This window comes from Crinia signifera, chromosome 1, assembly GCF_055691185.1.
Source record: "Crinia signifera chromosome 1, ASM5569118v1, whole genome shotgun sequence".
In the NCBI taxonomy this organism is placed as follows: Eukaryota; Metazoa; Chordata; class Amphibia; order Anura; family Myobatrachidae; genus Crinia; species Crinia signifera.
Genome location: NC_139217.1, coordinates 290,752,214 through 290,772,116, shown reverse-complemented (window position 1 = coordinate 290,772,116; position 19,903 = coordinate 290,752,214). Strand labels below are relative to the sequence as shown.

The following is a 19,903-nucleotide window of genomic DNA, read 5'->3' as shown; positions in this document are numbered from 1 at the left end:
TTAGCCATCAAGGACCTAGACCATTAGGCTGACTTAAGGACAGAGTTTGGAAACGATTCTATTAAAGTAAAAATAATTGGTGATAGGACTTTAAATGTCAGCACCCAGAAACAGTCTGAAGAGGTCACATATAACGTGACACTTATTGATCAGATATGGTTATAGGGTGGTTTACTTTAAAATGTTTATTTCACTAATAGTCATTGCTGATGAAATAACATTTGAAAGAAATTCATAGTTTACAATTATTCCTTTAAATTTGAACTATTTAAAGGTTGGAAAGTCAAAAGAACAGGAGCAACAACAATAGTCTCAATGGTTTTTCCATGGTTTATTTGAGCCTTCAATACAAATGCACAACAAAATAACTGACACTGCATAATATTTACATAACAGAAATACTTTGCACAGTATGACCATATAACCATTTAGAACAATATGCATAAAAAAATCATTTCAGGTGTACTTACCTAACATTTAAACTGCTATATAAAAAAATATACCAAACTTTTCTTAATTATCCGCAAAAATACCACATGGAATTAACAGAGAACACATACTATTACTAGTAATATAGTGTATGGCAGAGCTCCTCTAGAAGAGCTTTCTAAGAGAAAAGCAGTATCTAGTAGACTAAAAGAGGACAGAGGCGCAGAAACAGGTTTTAAAAGGAAAAGGTGAAAACCTTTACTGCATACTTCAAATTAATCATATATTGTTGTGTTGAGCTTTCACATTTGTATGTGTAGAAATACTGGTTTGCCTGGTGAACACTGACACCCAGTGTTATAGAAGAGATATCACAAGCCTCTAGACACCATTCATAACATTATATATTAAATGGACTATATCATTGGGATGCAGTTTAAATCCCGGCGGTTGGGATCCCGGCGTTCAAAATCCTGACGCCGGAATCCCGAACGTCGAAATCCCGACACTTTCTCCCCCCGTGGGTGTCCACGACACCCTCGGAGGGAGAATAAATTAGTGTGCTGAGCGTAGCGAGGCACCGGGCCCGCTGTGTTGCGAGCGCAGCGAGCCCGCAAGGGGGGGCGATCCACGTCCCCCTCTTGTCGGGATTTTGGCGTTCGGGATTCCGGCGTCGGGATTTTGAACGCCGGCTTTTCATGCCGAATCCATATCATTGTATTGCTCTTTGGAGACAAAAGACCTTACAACTATTACAAATGTTAATGCAAAGGAGAAAAACAAAATGATACTTTCTTAGCATAAGTCTAGGTATTTAATCTTATAATGTTACTGCCATTATCGTGTGGCCAAATAGGACAATACTGCAAGCCTGTACTTGCTCACAAAAACTGATATCAAATGGAAATCTCCTTCCTGACTGTATAGAGCACTCCCAGCATTAATTAATCTGCTGAAATAGGGTACATGGTTATTGACTGCAAGCTTCATGTTTGTTATTGCTCCCCTTTGCAGTACTAAGAAACCATAACCACCAATTTAATTTGCATTTAATTTTATTAAACACTGGCTGTCAGCATGGTTTGTCTTTTTATATGTTACTCTTAGAAACTATACCTGTATAAAAAAAGCTGTGAACTGAATTGTAGTCTCCTATGTGTCTAAACAAATCTGAAGGGGAAAAAGTTCAGTGCATGTTTACAGCAGCCATATTAGGGACAACTGATTGCAGTGTAATATTAAGGAATAATGTACATATTTCACACAATAACTCTGTAAACACAAAATTCTAGAAGGTTAGCTCAACTACAAAAGTTTTTAGCTGATCTGAAACACAACAGCGGAGCATGTAGAACAGCAATATACACAATGTTGAAAGAAAAACTCTTTTCCCAAATAAAAGAGTGTCTTGTCTGAGTCAAACTGTCCTTCATGCCAAATCTAAAATACTGCAGATATAAAAATTCTTTAAAATACTTAGGGCAGTATTGCAACTGCTGATAACTCTTCCAGATAGGCCGGTCGTACTCTCCTAGTCATCTGAGGCGGAATCATCGCTGGCATGTTTGTCTTGCTCTGTATCTTTTGAACCACTAAGGGTTTTAAAAAGAAAAGTAACAAGTAAGCGTAAAATAATAATTCTGCTTTTAAGTTTATTTTATACAGTGAACAATCAATATGGAAAAGCGATATATAGAACGAGTTTGAATATTCAGGCACTTGATCAGATATTAACTTAAATACAGAGAATTTCCATCTCTTACTACTGTTTTTATAAAAGAATAAAAACTGCGCAGGAGGAAGAATGAATCAATATATACTTAATACTATATATATATATATATATAATATATATATATATATATATATATATATATATATATATATATATATATATGCCAGTTTGGTACAAAAGACTATTTACACAGAAGTATGAATCTGTCAGACAACTCTACTTGTCAAGTTGTTATTCATTCAGAACATAGACATTTTCTTGGATGGTTAGTATCTGTGTTAGTGTTATTACCATTCTTTGTTGGACAATACTTGAAGTGAGTAATTATCAACAGTAAGTTGCTTCCTCATAAAAGCTGGTGTATACAGCACGGTATTTATGCTGCCAGTATTTCCATTTTCCATGTACGCCATATTGGCCAATCAATAGTGTGTAACGTGTTTGCTCCAAGCATCATTCTTGGCCATGTAACACACGCTCTAAATTCTAGATCATCAGTGGAATTGTGGTGGTGATTCGGACATTTATAAAATCAGTGGAATGCAATCCTGCTTGAAAACCAAATTTGCTGATAATTCTAAAAATTTTATTTACTAAATATACAGTAACCCCTATGTTGCTCCAGCGATCAATTTTAAGCCCTGCCTGCCTGATAACAGCCACAATGATTTCTAAGTGAGAGGTGCTGTTTAAGACCAAGGGAAACTTTTTTAAATTCAGGCTAAAGCCATTGGCCTTATTATGACGTAGTTATTGCAACTAAAATGATTTCCTGAATAGAAAGAAGACTCACAAACAAGGAAGAGAAGTGCAAGTGACCTTTCATAAGAAATATTCTCAATTTACATGACATAACAGTTGTAAGTGAGAAATTTCTTTAACACCATGATGCTAATTTTATTATTTTGATAAAAAACTAAAATACTTTCTAGATGATCTCTTACCATTTTCGAGTCTGGTCTTCTTTCTCTTCATTTTCCTCACTACTGTCCCCATTCTGTTGTGCTTGATCTTGCATTTCCCGTCCACCATTAACCGCCTTTGTATCTGCACAATGTAATGTTTCAAACTAATTTAATTAGTGGGAATGTTTAAACATTTACATTTCTGAATAAAAGTACAATTTATTCTATTAGACAGAAAGTATTTAAGTATCAACTGTACAACAAATGACAGTATGTATTTCACCTATACTTTGGGAATACGGATGTTCCTTGGATCACCCTAGGCTTCTCGGTTTTATGCCTCACACTGTATAACAGACTAGCAACCCATTCCGGCTTCACATGGAAGCAATTTTTAATTTAGAGTGGTAATTTTTTTAAATATTTCTGAGGCGTTGTAAGATGACTATTTTGAAATAGGAACAGAAAAAAAGATGGGAAAAATAGAAACTTTGTATCAGTAAACAGGGCTTACTTCCATTTTTCTGGAGACACCGGATAAATATGAATTCATCTTTACATATGAGATAAAGTCCATTGTTGATTTATCTTTAATGGCTTAGACCAGGCATTTCCAAACTATGGCCCTCCAGCTGTTGTGAAACTACAAGGCCCATCATGCCTTGCCACAGTTTTGCTATTAGGGAATGCTAAGACTCTGGCAAGGCATGCTGGGATGTGACCCTGCAAGCTGTCACAGCTTGCTCCCAGCATTGAATACACCCCTATGTGTCACATGCAAGCTGGCCGCTCACCGTATTCAACGCCGCAGGGAAATCCTCAACAGCGAAAATACCTCCAAACAGAGAGGATCACGGCTAATGCAGGGAGCCCGTTGCATTTAGCCACGAGTTTCGATGTTTCAGCAACCACATATGCCATTTCCCCCTTGCTCCAAAAACGGAGAGAGGGGCAAACAGCGTATGCAGGGGGTCAGTTAAATGCTAACTCTGTGAGTTGTCACAGCTTTCTCCCAGCATTGAATACACCCCTACTGTATGTGTCACCTGCAAGTCTAAATGTGGCTGTATCTCACAATTCTAAAACAGATGTACCTGAGCTCTGGTCTTTTTCAATCTTCTTGTGAGGTCCCCGCTTTCCTGGCTCCTTATTTTTATTCGCTTCTTCTTGCTGCTTCTGTTCTGCTAGAGACTTGTTAAGAACCTGAGTTATTATGGAGTCTCCTTCTCCAACCAGAAACATATTTTTGAACTTGTTGTAAAGCATGGTGGCTTTATCCATTACCACCTGGCTAGCTTTAAACCGACGTATCTACAACAATGTTACATAAAGAGACATATCAAAAGATAAACCTTAATATTTTCCATGCAAATATCACTATTTCTAAAGATAACATTGTTTTTTGCCTGTAATATACAGTATAAGTGAGGCAGTAAAAACACCAAATACCCACTGCCTGTTATGAATGCTTCATTCTTGGGAAAGCTCATGGGCTGTTTAAATATTGTGAGTGGTGGAAAACCAGTGAACATGAAAGACCAGTGCCGTTACTGATGCAACACCACTTAGTGGTATGCCATGAGGGTAAGTTGAATAGATTGAGAAAAAGGTGTCACCAAATGAAAGATAATAATTAGGGCTCATAGCGTTTCTATGTACACCACAAAGTGACACCAAAAAAAAAAAAAAACTTTTTATTTATCGTTTTTATTAAACAATGAATGTAGGACACTGTCAAAAATTAACAGAAAGCAAGATTTGGTTAAGTAGCTTACTTTTTTCAGGGTAGTGATCATATCTGTGTGTTTCTGTGCATGCTGCATGCTGACCTGGAGAGAAGCCAGCTCATCCAGTGCACTAATACATCTGTTAACATCCTGCACAAAAACACATGAATACTGTGAAAAAAAGCCCATAGCTGTATGAGATAAGACAGATACATGCATATAGACCACTGAAGCTACTCACAACCTTGAGATATTTTTGGGCTGAGGAGGGGGAAGGACTCACAATGACAAATGATTAGAAATATTCAAGCACATCTGTGGATTTCTATGCTCATTAAAAGGGTATTTTTTGTCTCTTTGGAAATGTCCTCAAATGTCGTTATATTGCATCACCAAATATATCAGTCTACACATAGTGGTTATATGCCAAACACTTGAAGTTGTTATATTGTCAAAGGATTCTCAAACATGAACAAAATACACAGTGTGCCTCTTTTAAAAGTAAATCACTATGGGAAGAATACAAGGGTGACTATGCAGTTAGTAACAGCATTAATATACTGTAAAATGAAAAAGGTAAGAAGAGGTTGCCTTTATGTGTTAAAAAATGCCGACTCGAACTCTGAAATCCACTAAAGAAGATGTCTACCTTGTATGGATTACAGGATATTATTCTACTTTATCGCTAAATACTATCCAATCAATTCCCATGTCCTTACATTTATTGGTTACATATTTGAGTGAAAGATTGGGCAACTAAACAACAGAACAGGAGGTGAAGGTAGAGGCCACTGGTATCTCTTAAAGCATCTTCCAAGTCACTAGGAGCCAAGAACACGATGGCCAAGATGAAGTAACGGCTATGGCTTTTACTTTCAGAGACAGAAGAGGGGATGCAGTGACATAAGATAGGTGAAACCTTTATGAGACTGATAATGCATCCACCCAATCTGTCCATGGAATTTGTTTCATAGAGAAGAAACTTATATTTTCATCTGCGGCAGCCCTGTTTTCGATGGAAAATGTGTCCGCTTTTGGGGATTTTGTTATACTGCCTGGGAACCCCAGTCGAACCTACATACCCCAGAATCAGCGGGTAAAAATATATCGGTAATTGTGTAGTTTGACGGCACCACCGTGCGCACAGTTTGTGTTTGAAACTTGGCGAAGCGTAGCGAGCCCCGCGAGGGGACGCTGTACGCGTCCGACCGACCTTTTCATACCCCCACTATCCACGTCGGCATGAAGTTGATCTTGTAAAGTGTGGCGAGCGCAGCGAGCCCCGCAAGGGGGCGCGTATACCTGTGAAGTAATCCGCGTCCGCTCGCCACACTTTATAAAATCAACTCCACGCCGACGTGGATAGTGGGGGTATGAAAAGGTCGGTCGGACGCGTACCGCTTCGGGGTGGCGTGGATAGTGGAATTAACAAGGTCGACAGCTGTTACGTCGACTAGTGTCATTGTGAACAGGTTTAAGAGAGTTTTGCACAGTGCACCCCTATGTAACCCTAGATACAACTAAATTCAGATGCTTAAGCATCTAAATTTAGATGCCCCCTTCTTAGCGGTCTCCAGGAAGTCTGGATTTAGACGCTTTAGCGTCTAAATTTTAGCGTGTGCCGGGGTGCAGGGAGTCTGGATTTAGACGCTTTAGCATCTAAATTTTAGCGTGTGCTGGGGTGCAGGGAGTCGGGATTTAGACGATTTCGACGGTGTCTAGTTTAGAAGCCCCGTACGTTAGCGGTGTGCCTGGGTGTCCGGTTTACATGCCCCCGTTGTCAGCGGTGTGCAGGACTGTCTATTTCACTGTGGAACTACAAGTACCACAGTGACCTGTCAGCGCTGGGCAGTGCGCGCTGCTGCTGCCCAGCGCTATGCTGATAACGTAGATTACATATGTAAAGCATGTACGCGCTGTGCTAATAATCCAGAGGGCTAACAGTTCTAGCCAATGACTGCTCATATACCATCATACCCAAGGAAATAAGCCTATTGTGAAAGAAACCACTTCTAACAGTTTGAGAACTTTCTTACTTTTGTCCACTGAATAAAACCCTTTAGCAACCTTATCTGACAGAGCTGGGCTGAATCTTCGTAGCCTGGTGTAATGTCTAAAAAAAATAGACGAGACCACCTCTTTAATTTGTGTAAATCACTCTGATTTGTTGGCTTTTTCCAAGACTTAACCAGTGAAAAAAGGTTAGGTATCTGCAGTACCTGGTTACTTCATATGATCTGCAACCCTAACTAGAGACTGCACGCTGTCCTCGAGTTCTCCACATCTAACTCTTTGCATTCGCTGTTGTAATCTATGCTTTGTGTTATTATCGATTTGAAGTTTAGTATGATACGCATCTGCTCCCCCACTTCACCTTCTGCCTCCCCTTCTATCCTATCCATTTAACTGTAGTCTCCTTTTTTCCCACTACAAATAAAATATTTAATGTATGAAAATTTGAGATATACGTATTTGAATCCACCATCAAATTTATAAATAGATTTAAAAAATAAAGTTGTGGAAAGTCAGCGAAAGGTTTGCAGATGCCACTCAAAGGATTAGGGGGGTATGCAATGTCTTTCGAGCTCCCGCAGCCATCTCCCGACGGGGGAGATGGCTGCGGGGCCCTATTCAATGCTGTCTTCCCCGACAGCATTGAACAGGGGTTTTGCGCAGAACGAGCCCGACATCACAAGCTGTCCGGCTCGTTCTGCCGAGAAAAGCCGGAAATAGGCGAGCTCCCGGCCGGAGCTCGTCTATTTCCGTCATCAACTCGCGGCCACGCCCCCTTCTCGCCGCTCGGGACATTGAATCCCGACTGCCGAGCTCCAGGCGAGCTAACCGAGAACGGGACAGGGGCACGGCTGTCGCGCTAGCTCGACAGCCGTGCCCCTGACATTGAATACCCCCCTTAATCCACTGGGAGAATGTGCGATTCGCACCCAGTTTATAGATAAGTGTGGGTATTGTGGTCACAACTGTAAATAATTACCTATGCGTCTGAACGAGAAGGACTAAAAACAGAAAGTACAAACCAACTTAGTCAACCCAGATGATAGCGAGTCCTTTGGGTTGGTTTTGCAAAATCCTGATTGTAACTGATCCTAGACAAAACATACAGTACCTGGTGGTCAATCTTTAAAGAGTTCTTAATTTCTGCATGTATCCTTTGAAGTCTGGCATCTGTGGATGTTTCTGTAAAAGATTTAAAATAATGAAAAATAAAAAAAATAATAAACTATAAAAAAAACTGTAAGATACATTTAATTAAAATCTTACTTTAAATCAACAGTTGTATTATTGGAAGAAGCTGGCGTGAAAATAACACCACTTCATTTTAAATTCTTTGAGGTACTTGTTTCCTAGCACGGCGCCCTTTGCATACCGTACTTAGTGGTGTGCAATGCGATATTCCCGTTAAATTAACAGGAGTGCTTGTATAGCATTGCATGCCAGCAAATGGCATGTGATGCGATTTTTAATTGTACAAGCACCCTGATGGGTGCTTACAATGTTAAATGCACCCCCATTGTCAATGCCAACCCCACTATCAACGACAACCTGAAGCGTGGCAAGCGCAGCGGTACGCGTCCTTCGACCTTTTCATACCCCCACTATCCACGTCGGCGTGGAGTTGATAGTGTGGCGAACGGAGCAAGCCACCGAGCCTGAAATGTGGCAAGCGCAGCGAGCCCCGCTAGGGGACGCAGAATACGAGCCCGAAACATGGCGAGCGCAGCGAGCCCCATGTGGGGATGTGGAATACATGTAAAATAATCCGTGTCCGCTCGCAAAGCTTCGGGCTCGGTGGCTCACCACACTATCTAAAAACAACTCCAAGCCGACATGGATAGTGGGGGTATGAAAAAGTCAGATGACACGTACCGCCGCCCCTAGCCACGCTTCGGGTTGGCGTTGATAGTGGGGGTGGCGTTGACAATGGGGGTGCATTTAACATTGTAAGCACCCATCAGGGTGCTTGTACAATTAAAAATCGAATTGTATAAGATGTACTACGATCAAAATCGGGGGCGCCATGCTAGGAAACAAGTACCTTCTTTGATTTAAAAAAACATGTACAAAACAAGCAAACCTTTTTTTCTGTCAAATTTCTTGACCTCTGCTTTTTTCATCTCATCCTTATTGTGACTGAAAAAAACAACAAACATGATTAGTAACATATATCTAATATCCTCTGTAACAGGCTTAAAGAAAGTCCAAAAAAATAATAGAATTACATTTTCAGAAAGTGCATTTTCTTTTGTTATCACCATTACTGTACTGCAAACGTTTCCCCCTAACACAGAATTAACAAATGTGCAAAGTCTGACCAAGCAGTTGATCAAAGACAAAATGTAAAGCTTTTAAAAATGTTCCTTTTGCAGGTTTTATTTAAGCTATTATATTGAGCAAATAGTTGTGCATTGTCACATTCAGGTCTGTACCAATAAACTTTATTGAAAATTTTTTAAATTTACAGATTCACTAAAATATGTGATTTAACCAGGGGTGGTAAAATTTGCATGCAGTTTTATTTTAGGATAATGAAAGTATCGTCAGTCATGGTGCTAGATAACCTACACCTTGACTACAAATAGTCCAAGATTTCTCACAACAGCCAGAACAACTTCACCTGTTCTCTATGCATGGTACATAAGCGGGTGTAGTGGTCAGTAAGTAGGGCATGGTACATAAGCGGGTGTAGTGGTCAGTAAGTAGGGGCTTATTATATTATTGTTGTTCATACCATACGTTGAAACTACAGCTGGTATGTTGATAATCTAATAATCTGATGATACCAGTATATTTACATTATAACAGTGAATAATTTTACACTGTAAAAACAACTGCCATAAAAAAAGCTGCCATCTAATCATGTATATGATCAATTAGTTATCACACTCATTTTTTAAACATTATCTGTATACATATATTTTTTTTATGCCATATCTGTTATTAAAAGACTTTTATCTTGGTCTTTTAGTGCAGCCAATTTTTCCTCCTTTTCTGCAGTTGCATTTTAGTAATAGGAAATCTGCAATGATTAACTAGTCTGTATCTTTTTTTTTTTTTTTTCAAAACAATTTTTATTAGGCAATTGTGGTCACACATAAGTGACAATAATATATTAAGTTACCCAGTGCAACAAGCTCTAGGGTACAACTTTAAGTCCAGCTAAAAGGAAAACATTTTCCCACACATTACCAATTTTACATTTTCATCTGTAACATTATACAAATATCCTGCTATCTGGCATAAAAATAACGGTACTTGTTTCCTAGCACGGCCACAATCTTATGGATCGTGTACCTTTAAGTTAAGGTACACGATCCATACGATGGACCAGATTTCCTTTGAAATCAGGTCCATTTTGCCGGCTAGGACACAATATCGGGGGCATCGCGTCGGTCGGGACCATTAACATTGGTCCCGACGCGACCGACGCGATGCCCCCGATATTTCCATAGGCTTCAATGTTAAAAAATATTTTAACATTGAAATCGTGTCGGGAAAGGTAAAATATCGGGGGCATCGCGTTGGTCGGGACCATTAACATTGGTCCCGACGCGATGCCCCCGATATTTCCATAGGCTTCAATGTTAAAATATTTTTTAACATTGAAATCGTGAGAAAATGTGAAATGGGCCAATATGACCCATTTCACATTATAGATGTCCCCGTCGTCACCCCACGATAGACACCAACCCGAAGCGTGGCGAGCGCAGCGAGCCCGCGAGGGGCGGCGGTGCGCGTCCTCCGACCTTTTCATTCCCCTACTATCCACGTCGGCGTGGAGTTGAGAATAGAATAGTGTGGCGAGCGCAGCGAGCCACCGAGCCCGAAGCGTGGCGAGCGAAGCGAGCCCCGCGAGGGGACGCTTATAACTTCACAGGTATACGCGTCCGCTCGCCACGCTTCGGGCTCGGTGGCTCGCTGCGCTCGCCACACTATTCTATTCTCAACTCCACGCCGACGTGGATAGTAGGGGAATGAAAAGGTCGGAGGACGCGCACCGCCGACCCTCGCGGGCTCGCTGCGCTCGCCACGCTTCGGGTTGGCGTCTATCGTGGGGTGGGGTGTACGCCGTTAAATTTGGGGGGGTTGGGAATATTTTACATTGAATCCAATGTAAAATCGGGTCCCAGGGACCCGATTTACATTTCATTCAATCAAAAAATCGGGTCGAAAATCGGTCGGTCGCGTCGATCGCATCGCATGCGACCAAATCGCATGCGATGCGATCGACCCGATTTTTCCGACACGACCACCCCGATGTAAATCGGTGTGGCCGTGCTAGGAAACAAGTACCAAAATAACTTATTGCTTTATCCTTTCCTAACAGATAGCATCAAATTCACTATTAGTATACATATAAAGAACTCCCCCCTCCCTCTCCTTTCCTCCCCTCCCCTAGCAAGAGTTCTAACCAGTCATCCTTAGGTTATAGATCGCAATAGGTACCAAGTAGTTCCTTCAAACATTTTAAAAATATGGGTTCTGGTCACCCCATCCAATGATTCAATATATACTCCCCACTTCTTATGAAACCTTTTGATCCCATTCTCGATATCTGGCAAAGTAGCTCTTCCATCGAAGTAAGGCATCTTCATTAATTCCGCCTTGACCGAGGTCAAGAATGGTGGAGAAGGCGAGGTCCATGACCGCAATATGACTTTCTTAGTCACTGTTACTACTATCGTTAGAAATGGGATCAATTCTCTCTTTCTGACCTTGAAATCCCAAGTGGAGAAATTGGCCAGCAACATGGCTAATGGATTTTTAGTTAGTTGTAATTTACTTATTCCATTTATAAAGCCCATTACCTTGTCCCAGAATTTTTGCACTTTTCCACACTCCCACATACTATGGTAAAATGTTGATTGAGTACTTTTACACTTCAAACATAGTCCCAATTCCCCAGGCACAAAGTGCTTGCGCTGCGCCTGCAAAATATATGCTCGGTGGAGGGTCTTGCACTTCTTGTAACATAGCCGATTGCAAAGTTTTCATTATTTTCACTAGGTGCTTAGACAAAGTCTTGTGAGAGGCAATCGCTGGGATATCCAACTTTCACCTCTCAACTGTCCCTGCCCAAATAGCCTCAGGAGTCATTGGGAGGAGGCTTGAGTACATATAACGTAGTCTATAAGGCCCGGAGGCACTAAGCAGAAAAATAACCTTTAAAGGGATCTTGTACATTGTCTTCAATCATTGGTGAAGGCATACGCTGTGTATAGTGTCTGGCCTGCAAATACATATAGAATTCCTTGTTGGTAACCGAGAACTTAGATATCAGGTCCTGGAATGTGAGCATGCCACCCCCCCCCCCGGGTCAAACACATCCTTTATGGCCGATATTCCCCTATCTCTCCATGTCAAAAACTGTGATCCCCCCTCCGCCCTTTTAGAGTAAAGCTTATATCTGGATATGCGTGTTTTTTTCCCCGACCATAAAAATTTAAAGAAAGCAGCAGTGATCCTCTTAATATCCGTTATGGACAACTTAACAGGTATCATGTGAATACAACAGGAAAGCTTTGGGAACACAATGGACTGTAGTACCGCTGCTCTGCCCATCAGGGACAGTGGGAGAGATTTCCATGTTTCAAGCTGTCTTAAGACTCCTGCAATGATGCCATCAAAATTAACCTTATACAGCTGGGACAGTTTACCAGGTACATTAATCCCTAAATACTTAATTGATTGGGTAGTAACTTTAAATTGCGAAAGAAGTGACAAGGAGGATACGGCTTCAGAAGGTGGTGGCACCATGAGGACTTCTGATTTCTGGAAATTAATTTTATAACCCGCAAATGATCCAAAATCCTGCAAGAGTTTTAAAACTATGGGGATGGAGGACTAAGTCTGACACGAACAGCAACATATCATCGGCAAATAAACTTATTCTTAGGTCAGTGTTACGCACTGTAATACCCTTGTATGATGGATGGGAGAGTATCGTGATGGCCAGTTGCTCGAATAATAGGGGTGACAAGGGGCCCCCCTGTCTGGTCCCCTTCTGAATCAGAAAATGGGAGGATATATATCCATTACAAGCAAACTGAGTCGGTGGGGTGTGGTACAATGAGCTGGTCTGTATCTTTATTGAGTATTCTCAAATTACCGTAGCAAAAGTATGAGCTTGCCTTTTGACAATAACACGTTCACAAACTATTCAAATTTTACCTTTCCACTTCAATGGTATCTTCTGGTTTTCGTTTTTTATCAACTTCTTTTTCCTGTACGGTCTTTAAACCACGCTTCTGAGCAGTCTGTGAAGGTTTTCCAGTTTTGTCCTTCTATTAGAACAAAATCCATAAAATAAAAAAAAAAATGGATTAAGAAACTGTATCTATAACAAATATGAATCCACTTATTTCTCTCCAAGATTTTATACAACTGGCTTGACAGTCATACCTTTCCATCTTCCTGTTCCTCATCTTCAGAGTCAGAAGGAGAGTCAACTTTGTTTGTCATTTTCTTTTTAGTTTCAGCTTCTTTTTTGTTGGCGTCTCTTCTCTGCTTTTCCTCCTCCTCTTTTGTGAACTCGTCATCCTTTCTAACAGGTTGCTTTTGCGGTTTATTTTCTGGGACTTTTTTCTTGCTCTGATCCTCCTCACTTGTATATCAATCAACATAATTAGTTACTTAGTTAGAAAAACATGCTTCCCAAATACCAATGTCTCATTTTCTTTTACTATGGCCTCTCATTTTGTACGATGTATATATTGGTGTGCAAGATGGCCCAAAGGGAAGATAGAGGGGACATCTGGCAAGGGGTCACCCCTATGATGTTAATGTATTAATGCTTGCCTTTATAGTCTTGTGACTTGTGTCAGGGTGACAAATCTGCAAGTCAATGTTTATGCACTATATCGTTTGCTCACGAGTTCTGTGAAAATCATGGATGATATTGCTTGTGGATCAAACGGTCTAGTGTGTACTAGTCATCAATAAGTATATAGAACAAAATTTGCTTTGTTGCATTTGCTAGCTGTACCCACTTTAAAGTGTACTCAATTGTTTTAATAATTACACATTGATATAACAGTAATTTTGCACTTCCCGTAAATCCATTCCTCTAAATCCATGTGTTATACAGGGCAATCTAAGAGAGTTAGGCACCTTATTTGAATTCTATACAAGAAAAATTCAAAAGTTCTACTTATCCTCCAATCAGGAACGCTCAAATAAATTAAGGGGGGTATTCAATCACCGGCGACCATCTCCTGAGGGGGAGATGGCCGTTGGGCCCTATTCAATGCTGTCTTCCCCGACAGCATTGAACAGGGGAGCTTGGCAGAATGAGCCCGACTTCACAAGCAGTTGGGCTTGTTCTGTCGAGAACGGCTGGGAAGTGACGAGCTGCCAACTGCAGCTCGCCTCTTCCAGGCTGCAACTCGCGGCCACACCCCCGTCTCGTCTCACTGCAGGCGGGACATTGATTCCCGGCTGCGTGTTCTCGGTCGAGCAGACCGAGAATGGGACAGAGTCATGGCTGTCGAGCAAGCTTGACAGCCGTGACCCCCAGATTGAATACCCCCCTAAGTGTTAAAGAAGGGAAATTATAAGGAGTAAAAAAAAAAAAAAATAATTTACAAGATGTTAACCTACTGTATATATAAAAATGATCAAGATCAACAGAATTACAAACCGAAACCCCACACTATTAAAAAGGTAGGGGAGTGTATTGTCGCCAAAGGATGCAAAGAAATGAACTTTCCTCCAGTGCAAAAATCAATTTTGCTCTAAATTTGCAAAACATTCTAAAACTACTTTCTATGGAAGCAAAAGTAGGGGGTTCTGATTTTGATTAGCGCAATAAACTCAAACTCTAGAATTTAGATGGGAGTCTTCCTACATCCCGTCGCCATAGGTTCCCAAACATGGGTCTTCAAGGCACTCTAATAGTTCAGGCTTTATGTGCATCCATTATGTGACATTACAAAGTTGACTAAATATTCATGAATTCAACAAAACTTACAAGTATGGGTTTACCATCATGCTTTAAGAAGGAAAAAAATTATTGGTTGAATTGGGTAGGTGAAGGGATGGATGCGGCCATAATGACTATTAAAAGTCCCTATAAAATCTACTCAAAATATTAGATGTATTAGAAATTGGGTTAGACGCATATTTGTTTTTAATTTTATCGACTTTTTACAGGCAAAACTACTTTACAAATAAAAATAAACAATGCAATATACAATTTCATTTGAAAGAGGTGGAATTTCAAGAAAGTTGCTTCTATAAAATAGCAAACAAAGATAATACTTACATCTCATGGTGTGGAGAGGGAGGTGCCCTTATGATCCTCGGTCTTCCTCTAGGCTTAGGAACTTTGACTTCTGTGGCATCTAAGAGTTAGACAAGTCTCACATATTTATTTTCACACTACCCACTATTCAATTATCTTGTTCTATTACCGTTAATGCTTGTATTTGCACTGTCAGTTTTGAAAATGCACAGCTATACCTCTAAGGACCTCTCCTGTACTTTCACTGACAGAAGATGCCCTCCAAGATTCTGTTCTTGGTCCTCTTCTCTCTCTGTCCTCTCTGAGTGCGCGAATTTGCTCAATTGACTTCCAATATCATGTCTATGCCAATAATACTCAAATCGACCTATCCTTTCCTGATCTCGCTCCCTCTATCCTTGCTCATATTTCCAAATGACTCTGCTATTTATTCTTGGATGACCCAGTGCTTTCTTAAGACTTAAAATGTCTGAGGCTGAGCTGATCAACTTTACACCCTCCTGCATAAAACCCAGCCATTTCTCATCTTGACCTACTATTTATGCTCACTTCTACCCCTTCGGTGTCACTCCTGTCCATCTGACCATCCCTTTTACAATGTACACACACACACACACACACACACAAGATACGAATCTGCGCAAAGTCAGACTTTAAAATCAACTCTGTCTCAGATGTAAATGGTGCAGCTCACTCATGAGGTTTTTGTCACGACCTCAGATAAATGGACATGTGGAAAAAGAAGAAAGGAGCGCACAAATGAGCACAGTATTCACAATTTTACTAAAAAAGGTGTAGGCTCACACACATTTCAGATAAAATGAATCGGCTTAGGTAATAATCACCGCTCACTCCGAGAGCTCGATGCACGGACACTAGATCATGTCCAGCAGACCCGGCACAGAAACTCAGCGGCAGCAGCGGCGTAATCCACTTCGTCGTGTGACGAAACGCGTTGGGGCATGGTCTCCCGACGCATTGGATCTGTGTACTTTGCCGCCGAGTTTCTGTGCCGGGTCTGCTGGACATGATCTAGTTTCCGTGCAACGAGCTCTAGGAGTGAGCGGTGATTACCACCTAAGCTGATTCATTTTATCTGAAATGTATGTGAGCCTACACCTTTTTTTAGTAAAATTGTGAATACTGTGCCCATTTGTGCGCTCCTTTCTTCTTTTTCCACACACACACACACACACACACACACACACACATATATATTTTTTTATTGTTGTTTATTTATTTGGTGCCACAAGGGTTCAGTGGCGTCTAAAAATACATTATTGAGCAAAAAAAGCAAAGAACAAATTACAGTACAAGACCATTTGGGACAAGTACATGGTAACTAAAGATGACAGGGCACTGAAGCAGTTATCAGGGTGGCTTATTAATAAATAAGCTTATTGATAAATAAATAGTATTATTGGCGCATATATACATATATATATATGCCAATAATACTATTTATTATAAATACTATTTATATCACATCAGAAATAAGTTCTGGATGGATTCAATGCTATTTACTACACTTTGTGAACAACTTGTTTAGCAAGGAAAGCACACTTTGGATTAACAAGTAGCAATTTGATTCCTAATAAAGTGTCTGTAAGATATAGTTAGACATGTGACAGTTGATTGGTCAGCTAATCAAAGGAATGGAAATGCTAGGAGTTAAAATTGATTTTCTAGTGCATAGGAATAGAAAACTACACTACTGAGCCACATTTAACACGTTAAAAAAACTGCAAACAGGTTATCCTGAAAAAAGGAAGACCAATTTATTAATGAAGAAAGTGACATTGCTATAGGGGGAGAACAACATTTTTATTATCTTCTACTGGCAAGTTATGAAATTAAAGCAAACAGTGAAACTGAAACATTTAACACTGAACCATCTTTGAGGGTTGTCTAACATCTTGCATACTTTAATGGAAGACCAAACATTTTTTTCCCCATTTAAACAAAAAGGCTTTATGACACAAAGAATAATGTCTCTCTTGAATCCCTCACCAAGCCATTAATTCCTGGTCTTTTACAGAAAACCACATGCAGATTTCTCTGTGGCTGAATCATCCACAACCTCACGTTCTTCCCGATATGAAATATTAGAGCTAGAAACTCCAATGATTAGACTAGAGCAGAGCTGTACCACTTGTCTGGTCTAACAGAAGAGAATAAATGTGATATGCACAAAAATGAACATCTGTTTAAGTGCACCAGAATCCCGGTTAAGCATAAATCCTCTCTACTGTATCTCTACAAAAGTAGGAAAGGAGTTTTCAATACTCCAGAGTGAGATGAATGGAAAAAGAGAACATTGAAAGATTTATTAAAAACCGTAGTACCAAAGTAATCCAAGCTAGGGGACTTAGAGACGGAAGAGCACCAACTTGATTGACAGTTTCGTAAACTGCCTAAAGGTCCTGCATACACATCTAACCCCATACTTTTCTAAACTGCTAAAAATGTCACATGTAGTGGTTACCTGGCCTTCCAATCTTAGGACTTTGCTTTGGTTGCGTCAGTGAAGCAGCAACTATATCTTGCTCAGCCTCTGCCATAATATCCACCTGGTGAAGAAAAATAAATGAGCATCATAAGAAATCACAACAGCTTCAGAAAAATTGTATAGTAAATATATATATTTTTTAAATAAATAAAACAATCCAGTATAAAATACCGGTTAGTGTTACTTTTTAACATGCACATGCCCGCAACAGATGGTATGGCCCCTAAGTAGTTATTGATTAACCCCTTCAGTGGCAATCCCGAGAAAATTCTCGGGATTGTCACTGTTTAGAGCCGAGCAGCGCTGCTGAGTTCAATCACTGAACTCAGGCTGCTTCAGCGCTGCCCGGCTCCCTCCCCTCTGCCACGCCTCCTCCTCCCCCCTCCCCTCCAGCTTTTCTATTGAAGTCCCCGGCGCCGGCTTATGACAAGCCGGCTGCCAGGGACAAGGATGGGGTTTTTTAAGGCAGCGCAACCCATAAAAAAACTCACCCAGTGCGGAACGCTCCCAACCCCCCCCCCCCCCACTGAAGGGGTTAATGATCATCACACAACATGCACTAAGCCACACAACTCTAGCCAAACAAACTTCCATTTTCTGCTGAAAATTAAATTGTGCCTTCCACAGTGATTAGCACCATGCCTGTAAAGTACAGAAAACATATACGCACACACATGCCTTGGACTTTTGAATGCAGATTTTATTATAACTTTAGTAAGAAAACCTCTGTATAGAAACCTGCTTTTTGCAATACTAGAAAAAGTATATTAAATACACACATTTTCATTTAATTCTATTGCAATTTCAGTAAAAACGTATAAAAAACAAAAACAAACAATTTTTAGACCATTTAATGAAAATTGTATTCGCCTTGTTCTCAAGATATTGAATTTGGAATGCGACCATCTCAAAAAGTGCCAACATAAGTTTAGGTAGGGGAAGAGAAAATTATCAGCGGCAAGAGTTAGAAAGTCATACGTCATGTTAACCAGTACAAATTTGTCAAAAAAAGAATACTATTTTTAAGCACTAAAGAGTAACTAACAGCATTAGATTAGAGTGAATTTACTGCACGTAGAATTTTACCTTTCTCTTTCTTCCTCTTCTACCTTTAACTACAACAGGAGGATCACTCGGAGCAGTGGCATCCTAGCAAGAAGCAAAATGCCTGAAGTTAATAGAATTCGGATAACAGAGGCTACCGCTCCCCAGACATTATACAGATTGGGAAATTAAGGATATACCATTCCATCATCCTTCAAACATCCATCCAATGGGACTGGTGATTTTTGCTAACATTTGGGCAGGCCACTTGGACTCTGTATGGACCTATCCGACAGCCTATGCAACCAGGTGCGGTAACTATCCCTCTTATAAATGCTATACTGTTTGGGCATTAATAGGAACGGACTTTCCTATTTTGCTGCTAAATTGTGGAAGTAGGCACTTGTCTTGTTTTTACTTTTCCTACCATGGTCTTATACTTGTGTGATTTTATTTGTTTATTAAAATTATTATGTCAAGATCATCCAATTTTTCTAATTTTTTTAAAAAATCTATCAGCGTTGCACCTTTGTTTTTTTTTTCCCTTGTCTGTGTCTACATCATGCCCATACAGGATATATCCACACACTAATGATGTGTCCTCATACATCTATCCCCAATACGCAATGCGTGACAGTAGCAAAAATGTATGGAGGTCACATCTGTAAAATAAACCTAATCTAAACAATTTTCAGAAATACTGTACTAGTTCTTGCCACCTACTTGCAAATCTCTGTGCTGCATGCTTGGATGCTCATTAAGCGCCCAACACTAAAACTCTTATACATGCTCTATAGTACCCAGGCATGTAGAGAAAACCAACCTGAAGCATCTCCAACTGTAGGATGTGGAAAGCACAATCATTAAAATATATTGCAGGGCAAGAACTATTCACGACAAATGCTTTGTTTAAGAATTGTCTTGCCAAAAATTGTGGAGGAGCTGTTCCGGGTCACAACATTGGATCTCCACATTATTGAGTAAGGTCAAGAGATGATAGTGCCATACTAAGACAATGGGTTTTGTTGGGCTAATTTTCCTTGGTTTTTAATGTTCTCTAACACTTTTCCTTGGTTTTTAATGTTCTCTAACACTTACCATTAAATTCTCTCTGTAGTCGAACGTGGGACACAGACATCACTGATGGGGTTAAGCTCCTCCCGCAGGAGGCAGGGCATACTCTGTGAAGACAGGACAGGTGTTCGGAGAATAAGAGACACACCCTATATAAGAATAGGGACACATCCTCTAAGGACAAGGAAGGTGTTCTGCATAATGAAGATAACCAGAAAACCG

The 19,903-nt window shown here is 40.3% G+C and overlaps 1 protein-coding gene across 1 annotated transcript in view; it reads right to left on the bottom strand.

Moving 5' to 3' along the window:
- Nucleotides 1-312: 312 nt before the first annotated feature.
- Nucleotides 313-19,903, bottom strand: part of PSIP1 (PC4 and SRSF1 interacting protein 1) — a 68,439-nt gene continuing 48,848 nt past the window's right edge. The window contains exons 7-17 of the mRNA XM_083185766.1: nucleotides 18,650-18,712; nucleotides 17,540-17,624; nucleotides 15,076-15,154; nucleotides 13,215-13,416; nucleotides 12,984-13,096; nucleotides 8,890-8,945; nucleotides 7,921-7,991; nucleotides 4,845-4,946; nucleotides 4,164-4,380; nucleotides 3,109-3,211; nucleotides 313-2,021 (exon numbers count right to left, since the gene is read on the bottom strand). Coding sequence (XP_083041892.1) covers nucleotides 1,961-2,021; nucleotides 3,109-3,211; nucleotides 4,164-4,380; nucleotides 4,845-4,946; nucleotides 7,921-7,991; nucleotides 8,890-8,945; nucleotides 12,984-13,096; nucleotides 13,215-13,416; nucleotides 15,076-15,154; nucleotides 17,540-17,624; nucleotides 18,650-18,712 — 1,152 coding nt within the window. The 3' untranslated portion in view covers nucleotides 313-1,960. The remainder of the gene's footprint in view (nucleotides 2,022-3,108; nucleotides 3,212-4,163; nucleotides 4,381-4,844; nucleotides 4,947-7,920; nucleotides 7,992-8,889; nucleotides 8,946-12,983; nucleotides 13,097-13,214; nucleotides 13,417-15,075; nucleotides 15,155-17,539; nucleotides 17,625-18,649; nucleotides 18,713-19,903) is intronic.